This window comes from Dicentrarchus labrax, unplaced genomic scaffold (genome assembly GCF_905237075.1).
Source record: "Dicentrarchus labrax unplaced genomic scaffold, dlabrax2021, whole genome shotgun sequence".
Classification (NCBI taxonomy): Eukaryota; Metazoa; Chordata; class Actinopteri; family Moronidae; genus Dicentrarchus; species Dicentrarchus labrax.
The window spans coordinates 31081957-31101351 of record NW_026136721.1 but is presented as its reverse complement, the minus strand read 5'-3'; the positions used below and the strand labels follow the sequence as shown (position 1 = coordinate 31101351).

The window sequence follows — 19395 nt, the reverse complement described above, 5'->3', positions numbered from 1 at the left end:
GGAACTGACTTATCTGTGTCAGCTTCTTAAATCCTGTGTTGCCCATGCGACACATCAGAGTCGTATACTACAGTCCCACTGACTGTATTACCTTGCATTATTTTCCTCCAGGTATTTTTATGTATGCACTGGGTGATGTATACCGATATCAAGTTACAACAGAGACTGACTTAAGCACTAAAGTGTGAAGTCTTGTACTTGTTGTACTAGATTAGAAAGTAAGCCCACTCACTGCTTTGAATTATGTTTTTTATATTTATTTTTTATTTGCTCCAAAGTCTGTTTCACACCGCCGGGGTTGCAGCTGAAAGGATAAGACTAAAATTTTCATACATGCCATGAGAATACATCTTAGCAACACATTCATTTAATGGAATACACAAGATAAGATATTCCTTTATTGATCCCCAACAGGGGAAATTCAAATTTGGCACAGCAGTAAAGGGGAATGTTGTGCAAAGAGTAAAGAAATAATAAAATATACTGAAATTGAATAAAATAAAAGATGATAAAAATATAACAAATGGTTTTATAGTCAGTGGCAGTGATATTATAAGCCTATTAACTTATGCATTTACATAAGCGGCGATTTGCTTTGCCAGCTGTCCTTCCTGCACTTGGCAGCTGCAACTGTGTTGTTTTTACCCTGAATTGTGTGTTTAACTTTTTCCTATTTGTCTAATATTACAGTTTGTGCTTCGTTTGTAAAATATGCCAGACTGCCACCACCCCCTTTAAGTGAACACACTCATGGTTAGACTTGGAAACGCTGGATTGACTTACTGTCTTGATAACCACCATTGTGTGACCACTTAGCGTGATTGCGGTTGTCTGGCTTAGTGAAGCGAGATATCAAAAACATATCCCGAGTATGCTGAACTTGCTTCGTAGTAGCCTCTGGATGACTGATGGGAAAGGTAGGAACAGGAGGGCGGGGAAGGTTAGGTAATGGGGAAAGGAGGACATCTGGTGGACAGGAAGAGAGCAGCAGTGGACAGAGAGGCGTATTAACGTACATAACGTACATATTAAGATAATAATATGTCAGTTTTGTGTTTTTGTATGTTTAAACCATCTGAACAATTTATATTTTTCCAACCTTTTCACAATATACCTGGGATTTGTTGTCACAACATTGCATATCACTGAGTCACCCCAGTGTCCACTGAACCAGTAGCCCAATAAGTCCCAAACACCTTCTGTGTCAGGTCAGTAAAAGTTCATGGCTGTCCTGTGTTTGGTCTCACTCATGTTTCTTCTATGCCAGGGCGCGCGAGGTGCCAGAGGGGCAAAAGGGCCAACAGGGAAATCAGGAGAAAAGGTCAGCTGATTCTCCTCTCAGCCAATAGTGACACCCCGTCGGTCATTGTTGATGGGTGAATTCACTTACACTATTATTTGTGCTTCACCACTTGCTATCCGTCACCACCTCCATGTTCTTCCTCCCTCTTACATTTTCACAGGGCACCTCAGGACATGACGGGCCCCCAGGATCTCCTGGAGACAGGGTAAGAAAAACGCTGGTAATATTATTAATTGATTGCTTAGTTGAGTAATCACCTGTTACATTGACTGGTTATGTTTTTTTAGGGACCTCAAGGGCCTCAAGGAAGGAATGGAGAGCCAGGACCTAAAGGATCGAGCGTGAGTTATGACAAACACACACAGACACATATTTAGAAATGTTTACTCAGACAATATTTATTTGTAATTGTGTGTATCAGCATAAAGATTCACTTGATCACTCCGCTCCACCCAGTCTTCCTATTTTTGTGACAAATAATTTAAATACGAAATGCTACATTTGCATAGCACACTTGCACATATTGTACAACGATGGATCATTTCTCAGATAAATAGTTATACTTTATACAGCTAATCTATCTTCTATTGCTTTTTTCCCCCAAACCACTTTATTACTTTTTGAGAAATTCTTTTTATATGTTTTTAGCTAAAAAAACATATAAACTAAAATTAAAAAATTGAATACAGAAACAAACCAAGAACAAGAATATTAATTTCCCAGCCTTCTTAGTTAAAGCACAATCTACCATAAAATACATTTTGTAAATAGATGAGTGCGACTTCTAAGCGAGTATCTAATATCTAAGGTGTCAGGGATTGCCATTATATGTTTTATGTTGTTTCATTGGGTGGCAGTGGTATTTTGTTGTGGTGGCAATATTTCACTGCTTCACGTGTTGTACTTTGTCATTTACTGATAAAATTTCTACTGACTGAGAATGCTCTGGGGGAAAAAAATCCTCATCACATGCTGCTATGAATCACTTGTAGTGGCCTGCAGGGGACAGTTTCTGCATTCATATTTAAATATTTGACAGCTCAATTAATAAAATCCTGGCAGAGTGAAAAATAAAATTGGTACTCTGAGGTCAGTTTTTATCCTGAGATCGCTTTAATTTCTCATCTTGGTCTTGGTATATTTGTTTGTGTCTGTGGGGTCTGTATGGATGCGTGTATGTGTGTTTGTAGGGTCCTGCTGGGAAGGACGGACTTCCAGGTCACCCAGGTCAAAGAGGAGAGCCGGTGAGTGCGGTCTTTTTTTCATGAGAGGTCATAAGGTACCTTTTCTTTGAGAAACGGTCTTCACCACACACACCAGAATGTTTTCTAGCCATGTTTTTCTGTGATTGCAGGGATTCCAAGGGAAAACGGGACCCCCAGGACCCTCAGGTGTTGTGGGGCCACAGGTGAGCTCAACGATGGGAATCAGTTCTGTTATGTAACATTTCCTCCTGCCTTGTGCCTCATGTATGTATTGGTGTAATTGACCCAATTGCTTTTGTGTGTTTCAGGGAAAATCAGGTGAGCCCGGTCCAACAGGGGACCGTGGTCACCCAGGGGCACCAGGTGTACCTGGAGAGCATGGTTTACCTGGTGCTGCTGGGAAGGAAGGTGGAAAGGTGGGTCCACACAGTCCCTCGCCTATAAACACTGATTGTCATCGTCAAGAGTCATCATTTGTGTTTTGATTGTACTTTTTTTTCATCCTCTCTTCTTCTTCTCAGGGCGATCCAGGTTTACCTGGAACATCAGGGAAAAATGGCCCTACAGGGCTAAAAGGGTTCAGGGGGAGCAGAGGAGCCACTGGAATTATGGTAACACACACACAAATACACATACACCACACTTGTCAGTGTTAGTCATCTGTGACTTGTATTACCACCTCTGTCTTCCTGGAAAGAAGACCACATTGGAATTTTTTTTCTGTTAACCTCGACATTTTCAATGAATATTTATTCACCGCATTATTTAAATTGATATATATATATAAATTTGATATATCAAATACAATTATTTGTGATCTTTCCAGGGACCTCCTGGTCTGAAAGGAGGATCAGGACCTACTGGATCCTCAGGAGCCATAGTGAGTTACAATACATGTCCTTTGTTGCTGCAGTTCATGTTCAGGATGCCTTCTAAATCTGTTTTTTGTTTGTGAACTGAAAGCATGTCTTCAGCTGCATATGCTTTCAGTACACTGATCAACTGATTTCCACTGAACAAATTCACATAAAATATTTACATCTTTTAAACTGTTTTCTTCTGTCTCATAATTGAAACCAGTTTAAAACAACATTATGATTCCAGCAGGTTTTTGCATCCATTTGTAGTCTTCATTGCCTCAGTCACTTTTAATGGCCATGTCCTTTCTGTAGGGGTCGACAGGTGAGAGGGGCTCTCCAGGACCAGCAGGTGCCATCGGACAACCTGGTCGGGGCGGATCAATTGGAGGACCTGGACCAATGGGAGAGAAGGGCGAGCCTGTAATTACATCTGGCTTTCTACATGACCTTATTTAGTGGATCTTTTATTATGTCTTCCCATTGGACTTCATTCACTTCACTGACACTCTTTTATACTTTCAGCAAATAAAGCAAAAATTCCTGACCAGTACTGATGGAAACAGAATCTCTTAGGAAATATAAATGTGGATGAGTTGTGTTTTTTAATTTTCTGTGCTGCTGCCTGAATGCAGAATAACACGCGTTGAATGTGTTTGTGTTTTCAGGGAGAGAAGGGTCCAATTGGACCAGCGGGTCAGGATGGAGATCAGGGACCTGGAGGGATGCCTGGGGCTGCAGGCCCTGCAGGACCTCCGGGAGACGACGGGGATAAGGTAAACTGTGTGTGTCTGTGAGTCAGAGAGTCAGAAAGCGAGTGTGTGTTTGTACTGTGGTCATAAATTGCGTGTCCTCTGTGTGTGTGTCGACAGGGAGAGCAGGGGCTACCTGGGCAGAAAGGCAGCAAAGGAGACAAAGGAGAAGGAGTAAGTCTGGAGCTCAATGAGGACTGTACTCTATAACTAGAGTAGATCGTGTCTGAATGTTTTTCTCTTTTTCTCCACAGGGCCCTCCAGGCCCCATTGGCACTCAAGGACTGGTTGGTCAGCCAGGACTTCCAGTGAGTTGGCTCTGCCATTTGTATTCTTTGAATTTGTTCAGTGTTTTGAAAACTAAAAGACCTGAAAGCGATCAGGATCGATGCTTATTTGCTTTCTTGTAGCAAGTTAGAAAAGAGGTGTGATATCTCTCTTGTGTCCGTCTGTTAAATACTAAGACACAGGCAGAAGACAGTTAGCTTAGTTTACCATAAACCAGCACCTTGAAGGCCCACGTATTAAAATCTTATCTCAGTTGCTTTTAGGGGGGCATACATACACCGTGAGGTAACCAGGCTACCCAAAGAGATACACCAATAAATAAGTCCCCATATACATTTACATTGAAGTTTTTGTACAGATTTAACGAGATACAGTATCACCGCAGTATCTCCTTCATGCTTGAAAGGGGAGGTTGACTGGGGTCACCTTCCATGCAGCCGCCAAACCAAAAACTCCAGATAGGGCCTAGATTTTTGCGAGTGGTTGCAATCTGCAATTACACCACTAGACTGCACTAAATCCTACACAATGAACCTTTAAAAATAATAAAGAAACTCATTCCTCAGTTTCCTCTGTGTAACAGGGTGTAGATGGACTGCCGGGTCCCCGGGGCCAGCAGGGCATGTACGGTCCAAAAGGAGATGAGGGACTCCGTGGCTTCAAGGGCTCTAGAGGACCAATAGGATTACAGGTGAGATTTGTACAGCAGTCAGGGTGCAGATCGTCTTCTGAATAGATGGAGTGAACTTGGAGCTCTTCACTTTAATCCTCTAATCTTCTGTGTGTGTTTTTCAAGGGCATGCCCGGCCTCCCAGGGGAGAAGGGTGAGAGTGGACATGTGGGACTAATGGTGAGCTTATATCTCCCTCATTTACATCACATTGTTCCTTTATTTACATAAATTCATAAACTGACGTTATTTTCCAACATTACATATGTGGTTTTAGGGTCCACCTGGCCAACAAGGCCCCAATGGTCCTCAAGGACCTATTGGCGGACAGGTAAGTCTTACAGTAATATTCATACATCCTCATGTACCAAGTGCTCGACCACTTGGTTTGAATTGTGAAGAAATACTGTGATTTCCTCTGTTTGTTCAGGGTCAAACAGGTCGACCTGGGATGATAGGACAGCCAGGTGTTGTTGGAGAGAAGGTAAAGAATTTGACAGCATATATATATACATGTTCCTTCCAAAAACAAATACTGTTTCCATGAATATTTTACTCATAGTTTCTTTCTCTCTAAGGGGGAGGATGGTGAGGCAGGTGATCCAGGTTCAGTCGGTGTTCCAGGAAGGCTAGTGAGTTTGGCATCTTTTTTTTTTTGGGGGGCACATCTCGATCAAAGACGTCTTCAAACTTGCTTCCGCCATCTTCACGTTTTAAGCTTCTCTTGCTCTTCTCCTCTGCTCCAGCACTCCTAATCAATCACTCTGCTCCTTTGTGACTTTAGGGAGCAAAAGGAGACCAGGGGGAGAAGGGAGATACGGGCCCTCCAGGAGCAGCTGGTCCTCCAGGAGCCAGGGGCCCCACAGGGGAGGATGGAGCCAAGGGCAACTCTGTGAGAAATTTGAATAAACTGCTCTTCAGTATTGTACTGTTATATACTGTACAATACCATGCAACACAAAACAGTGTAATACACTTTTAACCTACATTATACTAATGCATACATACAACATACAACATACTTGTCTTAGAAAGGCGAAACACAGTAACTACTTATTTGGTTCAAATTGAGTTAGGACCTGAATCTGATATTTTGACATCTCTTTTTACATGATGAAAAATAAAACTTTGCACTAATTACAAAACCGAGCTAAACCCCGAGGCAAACTTGGCTTTGTATTGCTGTACAGGCTGCAGTAAGTGCACTCTGGCTTTGGTGATCTCTGAACTCCAACTACTGCTGTTCAATTTACTGCACTCTCTACCACACACGGAGAGAGAAAGATAACTCTTTTAGCCTCAGCTAAAGCTAAAGCAGAAGTTTTCTAAGCTGTTATCTGAAGAAAAGTATTGATCAAAGGACATCTCATTCAGTTTGATATTCTCTACATGAAAAAAGAGACCATAATGGAGAAAATAACTCTAAAAGCTAACTATCCTATCTAACAGTAACTGCCACCTCAGATTTGGACTAGTCAGTGATTTGATCATTTGACCTTTGATCTTCAACAAAGTAGTAATAATGGACAAGAAACTGAAAGAACACACTTTCTTCCATGAACATTATCCAAAAGCAGAGTGCAGTTTAGGTATAAGTGAGGTAAGGCTTTATTGCAATGATTTTTCAAGTAAAATAATCAGCCTAAAAGGCATCAAATGAAGGCTTTACAACCTATTTTGCTATGTTAGCTCAAGCTCTCGCTTTCTCTCCTCAGGGTCCTATAGGTCTCACTGGGGACCTCGGACAGCAGGGAGAGGCCGGACCCAATGTGAGTGCCTGCTCTTTCTATGCGTTGCCTCTTTCCCTTCTTCATCTTCCTCTTCTTCATCTCTAATTAAAATTATTTTGGCAGTTATGAAAATATCTGATTGCCAGAGCAAAGTCTTTCTAGGGATGGGTGTTTGGAAATTAGCATGTGCTTTAAACACTATGATACTTGCATCAGATAGCTGTTTTCAGCCTGGCTATGTTTACTATATCTGTCCCTATCAAATAAACAATAAATAGATAAATAATAAAACATATTATTTTGTTTGTTTTTAGCTATATCGCCACAATATTTTGACTTTCTGACTGTGTTTAAATACAGGAATTATTAAAGATTTTTAAGGAACAATGGTTGGAGGAAATATGGAATAAGCTAAACATTTACATTTAAATCAAAGGTTCTCATGTGTCTATTTAAGAACTGCTATCTCTGGCAAGTATAATATAATGCACTTTTATTGCTCTTCTATGATATGTCTCAAACTTGTACCAGTATTGGCAAATCACTATAAATTGAGGTTTTCTACATTAAAAGCTTTCATGTTGCCATAAAGATATCTTCAGTTTTATTTTCTGGAGGAAAATAAGTGTAGTTTTCCTCTGCCAACTATTTTTCTCTCCTCATCAGGGTGTGGATGGTCTGCCCGGGTCTAAAGGAGACACAGGAGACCCTGGGAATTCTGTAAGCTCCTCTCTTCTACATCATACACTGTGATATTTTTTAATTCATGCTGTCATCGTACAATTCAATGACTGGCCATATAATATTCATTTTATATTTCTCAGGGACCACCAGGAGCAGCAGGGGAACCTGGACCATCTGGACCTCCTGGACGAAGGGTTTGTGTGTTTTTGTGTTAGTGTGTCAGTGCCTGCATTCACCTCTGATACACTTATTTTTCTATCTCCTGTTTGATTAAGTTAAAGATTAAATCCTCTTCCCCTGTTCGGATGAGGTTGAGGGTATTTTTCTTGACGCATTCTCACTGTCTGTCAGTGTGTGTGTGAGTGTGTGTGTGCATCTGTGTGACACATTCAGGTTAAAATGTTTTAAAATTCTGTTCTTCAGGGTCACTTGGGAAAACCAGGGAAGGAAGGAAAGGCGGGCCTGAAAGGAGCAAAAGTGAGAGTTAGAAACAACTCTTTGAATAATAATAGCTGAATGCCGACAGCTTCTGAAGGTGACCCTGTTCTCCGTGTCTTTCAGGGTGCTCCCGGTTTGGAGGGTCCCATAGGGAAGACAGGGCCCGTAGGTGCCCAGGGACACCCTGGGAAACCTGGCCTTCAAGGTTTAAGAGGGATCCCCGGCCCTGCAGTAAGTCAGACAGTAAAGAATTGAGCAGTGGAAGTGGAGCATAAAAAAGATGGAGGGTTTACTGTAATTATTTCTGTCTGTGTCTTTCTCTCAGGGTGAGCAGGGATTAAATGGACCACCTGGTCAGACAGGTCCCCCAGGCCCCATGGTAAGATGGCTCATCAAATCAAGAACATAATGGGGAAAATAAAATACTATTCCAATGACATTAAGGGAAAAGAAAATCATTTTATTCACACTTTGTGGACAGTATAATCAAACACTCATTTCATATCCTTGACTGTCGGAGTGGTAAATGAATGAGTTTTTATATACACTTACTACATTTTAACTTGTGTGTGAACTCATCATAACTTCATATTCTCAGGGTCCACCAGGATTACCAGGACTAAAGGGAGACCATGGCAAGAAGGGAGACAAGGTGCGTATATAGTGTACACACACAAACATCCACCCTGACCTTGACTTCGACCTTGTGCTCATTTGTGAAATCTCTGCAGGGTCATGGTGGTCTAATAGGTCTGATAGGGCCACCAGGAGACATTGGAGAGAAGGGCGATAGAGGACTGCCAGGAAACCAGGGACTGCCGGGTCCAAAAGGAGATGAGGTGCTGAAAATATACACAAACAGAGTCACACAAGCCTGGATTACCAGCCAGGCAAATTATTCCACTAACACTGATTGGTGGTAGTAACAAGGAGAAAGTGGGTCGATAGAGGCCCCTAGTAAATCTTTTCAGGTTAATCCATTTTGAAAAGATAAGGCTGGTGATATTCTGTATTTTTTTTAAAAAACAACATTTTTATTTGTTGCAGTTGCCTTCAGCAGATCAACTTGTTCTCTTTGTGTGACAGTTTTGTTCCTTTCATGTTTATATCAGGGTCCAGTTGGTCCACCAGGTCCCCACGGTCCTCCAGGCCCCACGGGTCTGTCTGTGAGTATATAAGATAATCTTGACAGCACAGGCAAAAATGTACATGACAATATTGTTACCATCAGGATCACTGGGGCATTGTTCATCTTATCTTTAACTCTTTACTTCTCTCACAGGGTGCTATTGGTTCAAAGGGCTCTAAAGGAAACCAGGTAACTGTAATAACTTTGTTTTATTGGATTGTTCACTACTGTCACATTGGAGCCTTATACCTCTCTACCACCTTAAATTGATCTCTTTCTCTGTATTTAGGGTCCAATTGGTCCCAGAGGAGACACTGGGCCTGCAGGACCTCCAGGACCACGAGTGAGTTCTGCTTACTGAAATTCAGTACATCCAACAACCATCCAACTCTCATTAACAGTAAAAACTTAATCAACGTTTCCTGCTCTCCTTACCCCCTGTTTCTATCTCCTCTCCTCTCCTCTCATCAGGGATCCCCAGCAATTGGGATATCCCCTCTGCCAGAGCGAGGACGGAGAAGGAGAACCAACACCTTGGTGGATGGTGCTGCAGTTGAAGAGGAGGAAGAGGAAAGGGAGGCAATAGATCGAGGGGAGGAGGAATGGATGCAAGGGGACCAGGCGGAGCAGGGCAGTTTGACGAACGACAAGGAGGGCCAAGGCATGGAGGAAGTGTTTGCTTCTCTGTCCTCTATGAAAGTAGAGGTGGAGGGGCTGCGTAACCCACAAGGGACGTACCACAGCCCCGCCCGCACCTGCAAGGAGCTCTACCTCCTCCACCCAGAGCTCCCCAATGGTACATATCAGTTTGTATCGGTGGCCATTTGTTTATCACAACGGTCTGCCTGCATGTCTACACTCATTTTATCTGCCCATCTTTCTACCTGCCTGTCTGTGTGTCGGTTTTTCTGTCTACTGTCATCTGTATCTGTGTCATGTTTCTCTGTTTGGTGCTTTTGTTGTAGACAGTTGTATTAGCCTTGTGTTTTTTATTACCTCTCTGCCCTCTCTCCAGGTGAATACTGGATAGATCCCAACCAGGGTTGCCATAGAGACTCCTTCAAGGTGTTTTGTAACTTCACCGCACAAGGAGAGACATGTCTGTACCCTGACAAGAAGTTCCAGTCGGTTAGTTTTCATGCACAAACACACGCACATTTCCTTGAGAATTTGATGAATCGTTCAAAGCTAACAGGAGCCTTTGGTGAAAGACTTCTGGTGAAAGAGATTAATCATTGTTTCATCATCTGTATGTTGATTCAGTGAACTTGAAGCTGATTTTTTTTGTTTGTTTGCCATCAGGTGAAGTTAGCAGCCTGGAAGGGGGAAAAGCCTGGCACCTGGTACAGTAAATTCAGGAAAGGAAAACAGGTATAGTGTTGTGATTGTGCATGTGCAATGTATGCCAATGTGTGTTTTTATACAACGCATCAAATGTGAAAATAGTGGAGTAAAGTATAAACACTGCTACAAATGTGAGACATATTTGGTTATATACTAATTGGCATAATTAGTCAGTTATAGAAAGACACTCAGCATTTTATTAAAGGACCAGTGTGTAGGATTTATAGTGACATCTAGTGGTGAGATTGCAGACCAACTGAAACCCCTTAACGCAGTGTTTCTCGAATCGGGGCACTTTGGAGTACTATGTTGTACATCCAGCTTATTGTGGATCCTACTGATAAAACTGGCTGTTCAAAGAGCCGGTGAGGGTTTCCGTCCTTGTTACTGCATTGCAAAAGAGAAAGAGAAAGAAGTGCTACAGTAAGTGCTTGTTAGGTAAAGGGCACAAATTACCACAATAAAAGCTACTAGTAAAACAAAACACCATGTTATTTAAAAAGTGGAGATCGATGAGTATCTGTATGTGGAGATAGTAAGGCATTCTGCAGTCCAGATCTCTCCCAGGGCTTAGACCAGCACAGAGGAGCACACAGAATACTCTCGTTGAGTTCTGTGCGAGGATGGCTCCAGGCAAAGAGTAGATCAGAAATATGTTGCTCCAGCAAAGGAACTGCTGTCTGCCTGAAGAAAGACAGGTGCTGGTCCTTTTAGAGTTTTATGAGCTTTAAAATAAGTCTTTTACCAATTAAAATCAGTGGTTGCAGTATTGAAAAACATTCCCCATATAAAGAAAATTGCATCAACGAAGAGTAAGAGGAGTTCACAGTAAAACAACAAACAAATGACAGTAATGATTAACATGTTCAATATATTGGGGGTTGACAAAAGCTGCTAATTGGCACCATTACTTTCTACCAAGTGAGATTGGTTGAATGTTGTGCAGTTTGTTTTTATGCTGCACAATAAAAATGTGTTGCACATATGTCAGTCTATTGATTGGTCTAGTGGTTCCCAACCTTTTTCCTCAAGGGAACCCTTTTCTGTCATTTAGTAAACTGATGGCCCCTGACTAAGTGACACATTTTATGTATATTTCATATTATATTCACTTTAAACTAAACTACACTCAACTATACAATGAACCTAAATAGTGAACTCGGTAACTGCAAGAAGATTGTGTGATTTGGATGAGTTTTGAACAGATTCTTTTCTATTTATTTACCTTTTTATACAATTATCTGTCTGTATTATGTATTTGTATATTTTTTTTAACAATCATACACTTACTGAAGACTTATAGGCTTTTTTTGGACAAATTCAGTGTTTCCTTTTCCCTGGTGCTTGTCCATTTATTTAAATTTACCTTTCTTTACAGAAGTGAACCAACTGCTGAGATATAGGCCTACTGTGTATTCCCACAAATTATGATATAAAGGTTCAGGTTTCTTAAGCAGGTGTGTACGAGGCAGTAAGTAAAAAAGGGACCCAGATGCAGACAATGGGGCAGGCAGGAACAGTTCAGTGATTTTTTTGTTAAAGTCAGGATACACAAGCTTACAGGCAAGGGTAGCAAGTCCAAACACAGGTAGTCGAGAATCCACAGATTAACAGGAATTGGGCTGGTAAAGGGTGCAGGTACAGAAAGGGTTCAGGTTCAGGTGGCTGGAACGCAAAGGCACAACGCAACATTGAAGATCTGGCACTGGAAATATGGTATATGTACTGACAGGTTGATTGGGGAATGAGACACAGATCAGGTGACCACTTTTGATGGTGAAAGTCTGAGGGCATCTGGTGGACAGGTGGAGAATGGCAGTAAAGATGGGGCTGAAAGGGACAAAAATAAACCCAACTGAGGCAGCTGTAGAGTTGAGACGTTGCCTGTGTTTTCCATTACTGGGTCTGTTTTTCTACTATAGGTTTAAATGTGTACACAACTACCTTTCTGTGTACGTTTATATGTGTGTATGATTCTGGTGTTCTCCAGTTTTCCTACTCCGGGTCGGAAGGCGATCCAGTCCACGTGGTCCAGTTGACCTTCCTGCAGCTGCTGAGTGCGTCAGCCAAGCAGACCTTCACCTACCACTGCCTCAACTCCGCCGCCTGGCTGCACATCGCCACCTACGGCCACGAACACGCACTGCGCTTCAGAGGCAGCAACGGAGAGGAGCTGACACATGAGAACACACATTACATCAGTGCACTGTACGACGGGTGTCAGGTGAGTTAAAAAGATACACATTTGAGTGTGAACACATTCACATACATTTGTTTGTTTTACTGATTGTTTGATTGTGTTTCTCCGCTGTAGACGCGCTCGGGTCAAGAGAGGACGGTATTGGAATTTGACGCTCCACTGTCCACAACACTCCCCATACTCGACGTGTCTGTGCCTGACTTTGGGAAGGGGAACCAGAAATTTGGTTTCCAGGTTGGCCCAGTCTGCTACAACGGTTAACCAAGTCGGGGGAGATTACAACAGGAGTAATCTAATAGGAAAAAGAGCCATGGACACTTTTTACATGCAGGGAGAAAACTACATTCAAGACTTACCTGTTGCAACATATTTATAAGTCGATTTACCTACAACAGTGTTCCTTCATCTAAACATTCTTTATACAGACATTCATTCATTCATAAAGTCATCTTATTCATCTTATACGTTCTCACAACTGAGAATCTGTTTCAAAAGCAGTTCGTACATTTATAGATCGTCAACCATTTCCTGTTACACACATTTCTTTTTCTGTCATTCTTTGAAGGAGTGAGTGGTGCTCTTACAGTTTCATTTATGTCTGTTCATACATTTATTGATCTATGCACTCAATTCTCATCTATACATAATCATACACAAGTCTCTACACAATATGATCAGTGAATCATCTTCAGAAATACAAAAATACCATATTTCAGCAACATTCATCCACCATGTTGTTCTGTGTTATCATCAAACCTCAATTTGTTGTGTTTATTTTGTTTGTTGTCCTCATGTTGTTGTTATAATTATCTGTTATGTAATGTATATTGGCGTGTAATTCATCACGGTGCTATTATGTAGCTCCTTGCGGAGTACATTTCTATGTAAAAGGGAACTGGGGCAGTGCATTTTTTTTTATATTGTGAAGCCGTGTTTTATATTTTTTCAACATAACAAACCAAACTGTGGTACATGATTGCCTCAAGGTCTTTCTATGCATAGTTGTGTGGGGAAGTGACTGAGTAACATATTTGAATAAAAGTACATAATGTACCTTTAAATTAATATGATGAGATTTAGTTTTATTGAATGCGTTTGTCAGGCAAAGCCAACAAAGACAGGCTTTGAGGGGCCGAGAGACACGCCATCTGCTGCTTTCCAACCAGGAATTCCCTACAGTGTGCTCTTTTTGAGGTCTGTACTTTGATCTCATATTCATACAGCACTTTTCTTACTATTGTTACAGGACACTTGGCGACTACACACAGTACAATGCACGTCAATTAAAAGCTATTTTTAGGGATGGCAATGTCGGTCAGCTCACCACTTTGACTGGCTGAAACTGAAACATCTCAACAACTACTGGATGAAATTTGACATCCATAGTCCCCAGAGGATGAAGCCTGCTGATTTAAGTGATCCCCCCGTTTTTTCCCTTTAGGGTTAACATGAGGTTGACATTTTTGTATTTTAGTTAAAGTCTCAACAACTATTGCATGGATTGTCATTAACTTTGGTACGTTAATGGCGCAGAGAGGATTGATCCTAATGACTTTCCCTGAATTGTAATAACTGATGATCTCTTAAAGGACCAGTGTGTAGGATTTAGGGGCATCTGGCAGTACTAACTGAACACTGCTCGCGTCCGATTTGACGACCTGGAAATGAGAAAGAGCTGTGAAATGTGTAGGAGAAACTACGATGGCATTGAAATCCCTATCTACAGTGTTTGGTTTGTTCATTCTGGGCCACTGTACTTCAGTTTATGACCCAAAATCTATAAAACTAATGACACTTCTGCTTGGTGCTAGCAAATGTTATCATTCTAACATGCTAAACTGAGATGGTGAACATAGTAGACACTATACCTGCATGTTGTTGCATTGTCTTGTAAGATCTGCATTTGGTCCATTCTACCATTCAACATTTTTGATATGGTTATGATGTTGATGACCACATATAATAATGTCAATTAGAATTCTTAGTGAAGCGCATTAGAAGTAGAGTGATGTGGCAACAGACCAAATGGCTACTTGAGCACCCTTATCTGGAAAAGGTCAAAAGAATAGGTTAGGGCCAGTCCATTTAATGACTCCTAATTGATCAGTAAAATATTAAATTATATTCTTAAATCAACTGGAGGCTGGTGGAGGAATAATAAAATGTACGTAATGTGCTCTGAGTTCCAGTTAAAAGCCACTCCAAAGTGCTTTTTGTAAGTGCAGAATATGGGGAGTTTAAATTGTCAGGATGGCTTTAAATAAAGGCAGGAATACGTTGTTTATTAGGTTAGCAGCACGCACAAAATACACAAAATGAAAATAAACAACCACTTGCTTTTTTTTATCTTCAAATGAGTCAAAGACATTACATTTTCTGGCAGAGAACTGACTTTGTGGTTGGCGAGATTTCCACTATATACATAATATTAAAGAGGCTTGGGCGTGAGTGCTGCAGCTCGAGAATAAACCATTCATATATTCTCTCCCAGCCTCAGTCTTCCCTCATTCACTGCCTTGTGTTGACCCTTATCCCTCCCCAGTCTTTTTCTGTTCTCTCTTCCCCTGCTGCTAACCTTACATCTGCAGTACATCTAACAGAGACATTTCCAGTGATGCTGAATTTTTGATGAGTTGAGGCAGATGAACGCAGCTCATTCAGGAGTGTTTAGCCGCTCATTTTCAGCTATGAAATATAGATGACGTGGAAGTCAGTCACATGGTGGCTAACTAACTACACCTGGGGTGGGAGCTTCAATGGGGATCTGCATATTTGTACTCAGAGCTTCAACCCAGCGGTGTCAGGAAGACATTGTTGGTCCAACACTGTTTAATAACTAATACCTTTTCAGTTACTGAAGATAGAGAGAGATAGAGAGATAATACAAAAGCTGAGAGAAAGGTTAAAGGAAGAAGTTTTATCAGTTGTTTTGTTTTAAGCCACTGATTATTGGTGAAATGGCTAATGATAGCAATGTTGGTAAAATAAGTGAAATATCTCCACAGCTATTTGATGACATTTATGATCCTGGGAGATTGAAATAATCTTATTGAAGAGTTTCTGACTTCAGACAGCCGCCAACAGGAGGTCAACTTAATACCATGCTAACATATTAAGATGTCAGCATTAGCAGTTAGCTAAAGAACAGATTAGCCAATACCAGTGTAATTTCCATATTCGGATATTATTAATAATATTTAATAATATCTTCCTAATGTTAATTTCATGTCAAATGTACTCATAATAATAAATACTGAATCAAACTGACATTCTGTGCAATTACTAGTTCTAATTATACTTTTAAAAACAATATCTGAATAACATTAATATTAAACATATTATGACTAAATAATACCACTGAAAACATGACAATATAAACACAATGTATTATGTTATTATCTGGCGGATAATGTTGGCTAATTTACAGCTCAAAGTGACAGAAACATTCAGATTAAACCATTTTAATTTGTGTAACAACATGACCTTTATTCTGGTGATCTGAGAATAGAAACGTTGTCTTTATGTTATATTTTTTATGTGCATTCGGTAGTTTCACTCTGTGATCTTTAATGAATGAGCAATGCAGCCTAGAGGGGTTGCTAGCGTGGATATTCAAACCTATAGTCATTTTTATTGCTTTTTCATCATTTTGACATCAATTTATGATCGCTGGTCTAGGGATGGGTAAGTTATTCATTTCATTTCATTCAACTCAGGATGATGATCACACATAGCCTACCATGCATATATAACCAGGAGCATAAACATAAACAGTGATTGAAATGTGTCCAGAGCACAGAGTATAAAAAAACTGATTCATACTCTTAATATTTATTCTTTTATCAAAAATTTAAATCATGATTTTGCTAGTATTTATTTAGGCAAAGTTCCTGTATGGCTGCTTTTGTTCAGAAAACATTTTACATAAAAAACATGTTTATATTCCTGAAACGGATTGGTTTTGCAGTTGGTACTTTCTTTATCAATCAATCGTTTAACGTGTAAAATGTGAAAAGTCTTAAAAATATGTTTTGTTTTAACAACCGTCCAAAAATAATACATTTATTATCACATAAGTTCGATATTTTTACTTGAACCATCAATCTATCATGAATATAATGCAATTTTTCTAGTTCTACAGCGTGACTTTGTGAGGCCAAACAGTGACGTCTCACATGCAATCTGCACCCACACGCCCGTTAACAAAGTGTAACTCACTGCCTGTGTTGACGTAACAGATAATCATCCTTTTCTCCAACTCCTCCTTCCCTACACCTCCTCTTTCACCTTCTCTATGACAGTTGTCCTCTCCAGTTGGCATCTGTGTGGCTCTCCTCAGCTTGCAGCCAATACCAGGACTGTGTTCTTCTTCCACAGCCGGAGGGGATTCTGTAACTACTCCAGTCCATAACCCCGAGGCTAACTAAGGAAGGTGTACAGTCCCCAGTGGTACCTGAAGTAGACGTTGTAGTCTCTTGCTCTGCAGGGTCACAGCATGTGTTTTTTTTTTTTTATGCCTGCAGTGAGCCAAACCTGGGTCAAGACTAGGGAGATCTGAAGGAGAGGAGAGGATGGTGATGGCTCCACCTGAAGCCCTTTGGGTGCTACAGCTGCTGTTTACTTTCTCCTCGTGTAAGGTAGGAAGACACTGTGCCCACAAGTCCAGCTGCCAATCGCTGTGTTGGAACGTAGACTCTGTCATGCAAGCCAAAATTTGTGCAGCTTTTTCAACTTTACGTCAGATGTCTCGGGATAAAGTTGACAGAGACTAATTTCTTTTGTCCTGTGGGGAGATGAAGTTGTCTCTTTTTTGTCTGGTGACTCTAAAATGTGTGCTGGATTTCAAAGTATAGAGAAAGTGAAGTTCAGGGAAGTAATACACACTTTGGCAAATAGTGGAGCAGTTTGTTTTGACCCTTTCAATTCCCATAGTTAAAGCATGCATTTGTTTGCATGTGAAATGTATCTACATCTCCCAAAACACACGTCTTGTTGAAAATTTGCATTTGCTTTAACCTTGGATCTTTCTGCGCCTTTTCCACCCTGTGTCTAAAGAACTGAAATGCTTCATGGATTAAAAGGACTAGATAAATATAATATTGGCTGCCAGAGGAGTTCTTGCCAGCATCTTCAGAGTCCTCCTTCCAGTTACTCCTAAATTCACATTATTATATATTTATTTTACTGCATTTTGTACTCATAGACATCTCTGTTATATCCATCTTTAATTGGTCTTAATGTGTCTTTTTTTGGCTCATTGTTTTGGCTGATTATTTTGGGCTTCAGTCTTTTTTTTATCTGTTGTTCTCTGATGTATTTTGCAACTTTACTTTGCCCTTTTGTTCTATAAAAAAACCACATTATTATATATTTTCTACAAATGCAAAAAAGAGCTACCTGAGTCACTGACCATAAATACCCTGAAGGCGTGTCACACAGCTCAGTTGTCATGTCGGCTTTATTGTGCCCCTCCATCTCCCGATGACTGTGTCACCCCTAAGTGCTGCTGATTGAAATATTCATGTTAGTTCAGCGTATTCGCTGAAGGGCGTTTTATGTATAATCCATGTGTATCCTGGGGGCTCTTTACTAAGACAAGAAAGCATGAGCATGTAACTGCTGATGAGAACAAAGGCACAATAAAACATTTAGTGTTGGTTAGTTAAATTGTCGACACATAATTGCTCCAGGCATGAACCACAGTGAACAGTGTCTTTTTGTAGTTGTATTGCAGTAAAAACATGCTCATCTTGTTATACTACCATGATAAGCTCTCACTTATCAGCCATAAGCACTAATGTTCTGTAGGGAGACTTTCACACCCCAGGCCCTCTTTAACAATTAAAAAAACATGCTTAACATTGTTTCATCAGCTTGATACTTCATAACTTTTCCTAATTTGATGAGAAACGCTTATTAACATAATTTTGAAATGATGTCAAGCTGCAGAAGGACTTCTGTTTTGTGTCTGTAGCTGTAAAATATAGTTAAATTAAATGGATGTTATGCAGCACTACCCCTCTGAAAATCTGAAAGTCTATTTGGATTATATATGTATATATATGTATATATGAGAGCTATAGCCCACATCGCATATGAATTATTAAATATTTCCATTATATTAGCAACGCTTTATCGTTATTTATGTATTTTGTCACCTTCATCAAATGTGCAAGCCCAGTCTATGTCAAAGGGAACAGTTATCACTTCAATACTTTTCTACACATTTGGTTTGGTCAGAACAAAAGAAAATATGTATTCAGAAGAGTTCAGAGGACCTTGGTAAGTTTTGCAGTTAATATTGTTTTTTGACACATACAGTAAATCAAAAGTCAACCAAGCACAAGACACACTTTAGTTTCAGAGGTGCTGATTGTTTCTTAAATTTTGTAGGGCTCACGATTATTTTCATTATTATCTACCAGTTATTTAATCAATTAATCATTTGGTTATAAAAAGACAAGACAAAGAAAGACAGCAAATCATCATAATGGAGAAGCTGGAACCAGAGAATGGAAATTTTGGGTTGAAAAATGACTTAAAGATTGATTTTTCTGTCTCTCAACTAATCAATAAATCGTAAATTGTTTCAGCTTTTCAAAACAGTCAGTATGCAGACTAAACAACCCTTTGATAAGCTCCATGGAAGAATCTGTCTCTTTGAACAATTTAATAGGCAGTGTAATTACAGTTGCAGTTTGATGCATCTGTCGCACACTGTATAATTTCTTGATAGTATAAGACAGTTAAGTATATAAATCTTTGTATACTAACTGCATAAACAGTATACTAAGA

General features: G+C 40.2%; 1 protein-coding gene across 1 annotated transcript in view; it reads left to right on the top strand.

Moving 5' to 3' along the window:
* The window catches only part of LOC127355546 (collagen alpha-1(XI) chain), a 40063-nt gene extending 24978 nt beyond the window's left edge, over nucleotides 1–15085 (top strand). The window contains exons 33-66 of the mRNA XM_051386566.1: nucleotides 1268–1321; nucleotides 1464–1508; nucleotides 1591–1644; nucleotides 2494–2547; nucleotides 2658–2711; nucleotides 2817–2924; nucleotides 3030–3119; nucleotides 3335–3388; nucleotides 3681–3788; nucleotides 4034–4141; nucleotides 4238–4291; nucleotides 4372–4425; nucleotides 4989–5096; nucleotides 5202–5255; nucleotides 5353–5406; nucleotides 5506–5559; nucleotides 5654–5707; nucleotides 5860–5967; nucleotides 6791–6844; nucleotides 7472–7525; nucleotides 7630–7683; nucleotides 7913–7966; nucleotides 8051–8158; nucleotides 8253–8306; nucleotides 8526–8579; nucleotides 8659–8766; nucleotides 9040–9093; nucleotides 9210–9245; nucleotides 9346–9399; nucleotides 9528–9852; nucleotides 10072–10184; nucleotides 10359–10427; nucleotides 12391–12624; nucleotides 12715–15085. Of these exons, the coding sequence (XP_051242526.1) occupies nucleotides 1268–1321; nucleotides 1464–1508; nucleotides 1591–1644; nucleotides 2494–2547; nucleotides 2658–2711; nucleotides 2817–2924; nucleotides 3030–3119; nucleotides 3335–3388; nucleotides 3681–3788; nucleotides 4034–4141; nucleotides 4238–4291; nucleotides 4372–4425; nucleotides 4989–5096; nucleotides 5202–5255; nucleotides 5353–5406; nucleotides 5506–5559; nucleotides 5654–5707; nucleotides 5860–5967; nucleotides 6791–6844; nucleotides 7472–7525; nucleotides 7630–7683; nucleotides 7913–7966; nucleotides 8051–8158; nucleotides 8253–8306; nucleotides 8526–8579; nucleotides 8659–8766; nucleotides 9040–9093; nucleotides 9210–9245; nucleotides 9346–9399; nucleotides 9528–9852; nucleotides 10072–10184; nucleotides 10359–10427; nucleotides 12391–12624; nucleotides 12715–12861 (2841 nt within the window). The 3' untranslated portion in view covers nucleotides 12862–15085. The remainder of the gene's footprint in view (nucleotides 1–1267; nucleotides 1322–1463; nucleotides 1509–1590; nucleotides 1645–2493; nucleotides 2548–2657; nucleotides 2712–2816; nucleotides 2925–3029; nucleotides 3120–3334; nucleotides 3389–3680; nucleotides 3789–4033; nucleotides 4142–4237; nucleotides 4292–4371; nucleotides 4426–4988; nucleotides 5097–5201; nucleotides 5256–5352; nucleotides 5407–5505; nucleotides 5560–5653; nucleotides 5708–5859; nucleotides 5968–6790; nucleotides 6845–7471; nucleotides 7526–7629; nucleotides 7684–7912; nucleotides 7967–8050; nucleotides 8159–8252; nucleotides 8307–8525; nucleotides 8580–8658; nucleotides 8767–9039; nucleotides 9094–9209; nucleotides 9246–9345; nucleotides 9400–9527; nucleotides 9853–10071; nucleotides 10185–10358; nucleotides 10428–12390; nucleotides 12625–12714) is intronic.
* The last annotated feature ends 4310 nt before the right edge of the window (nucleotides 15086–19395 follow it).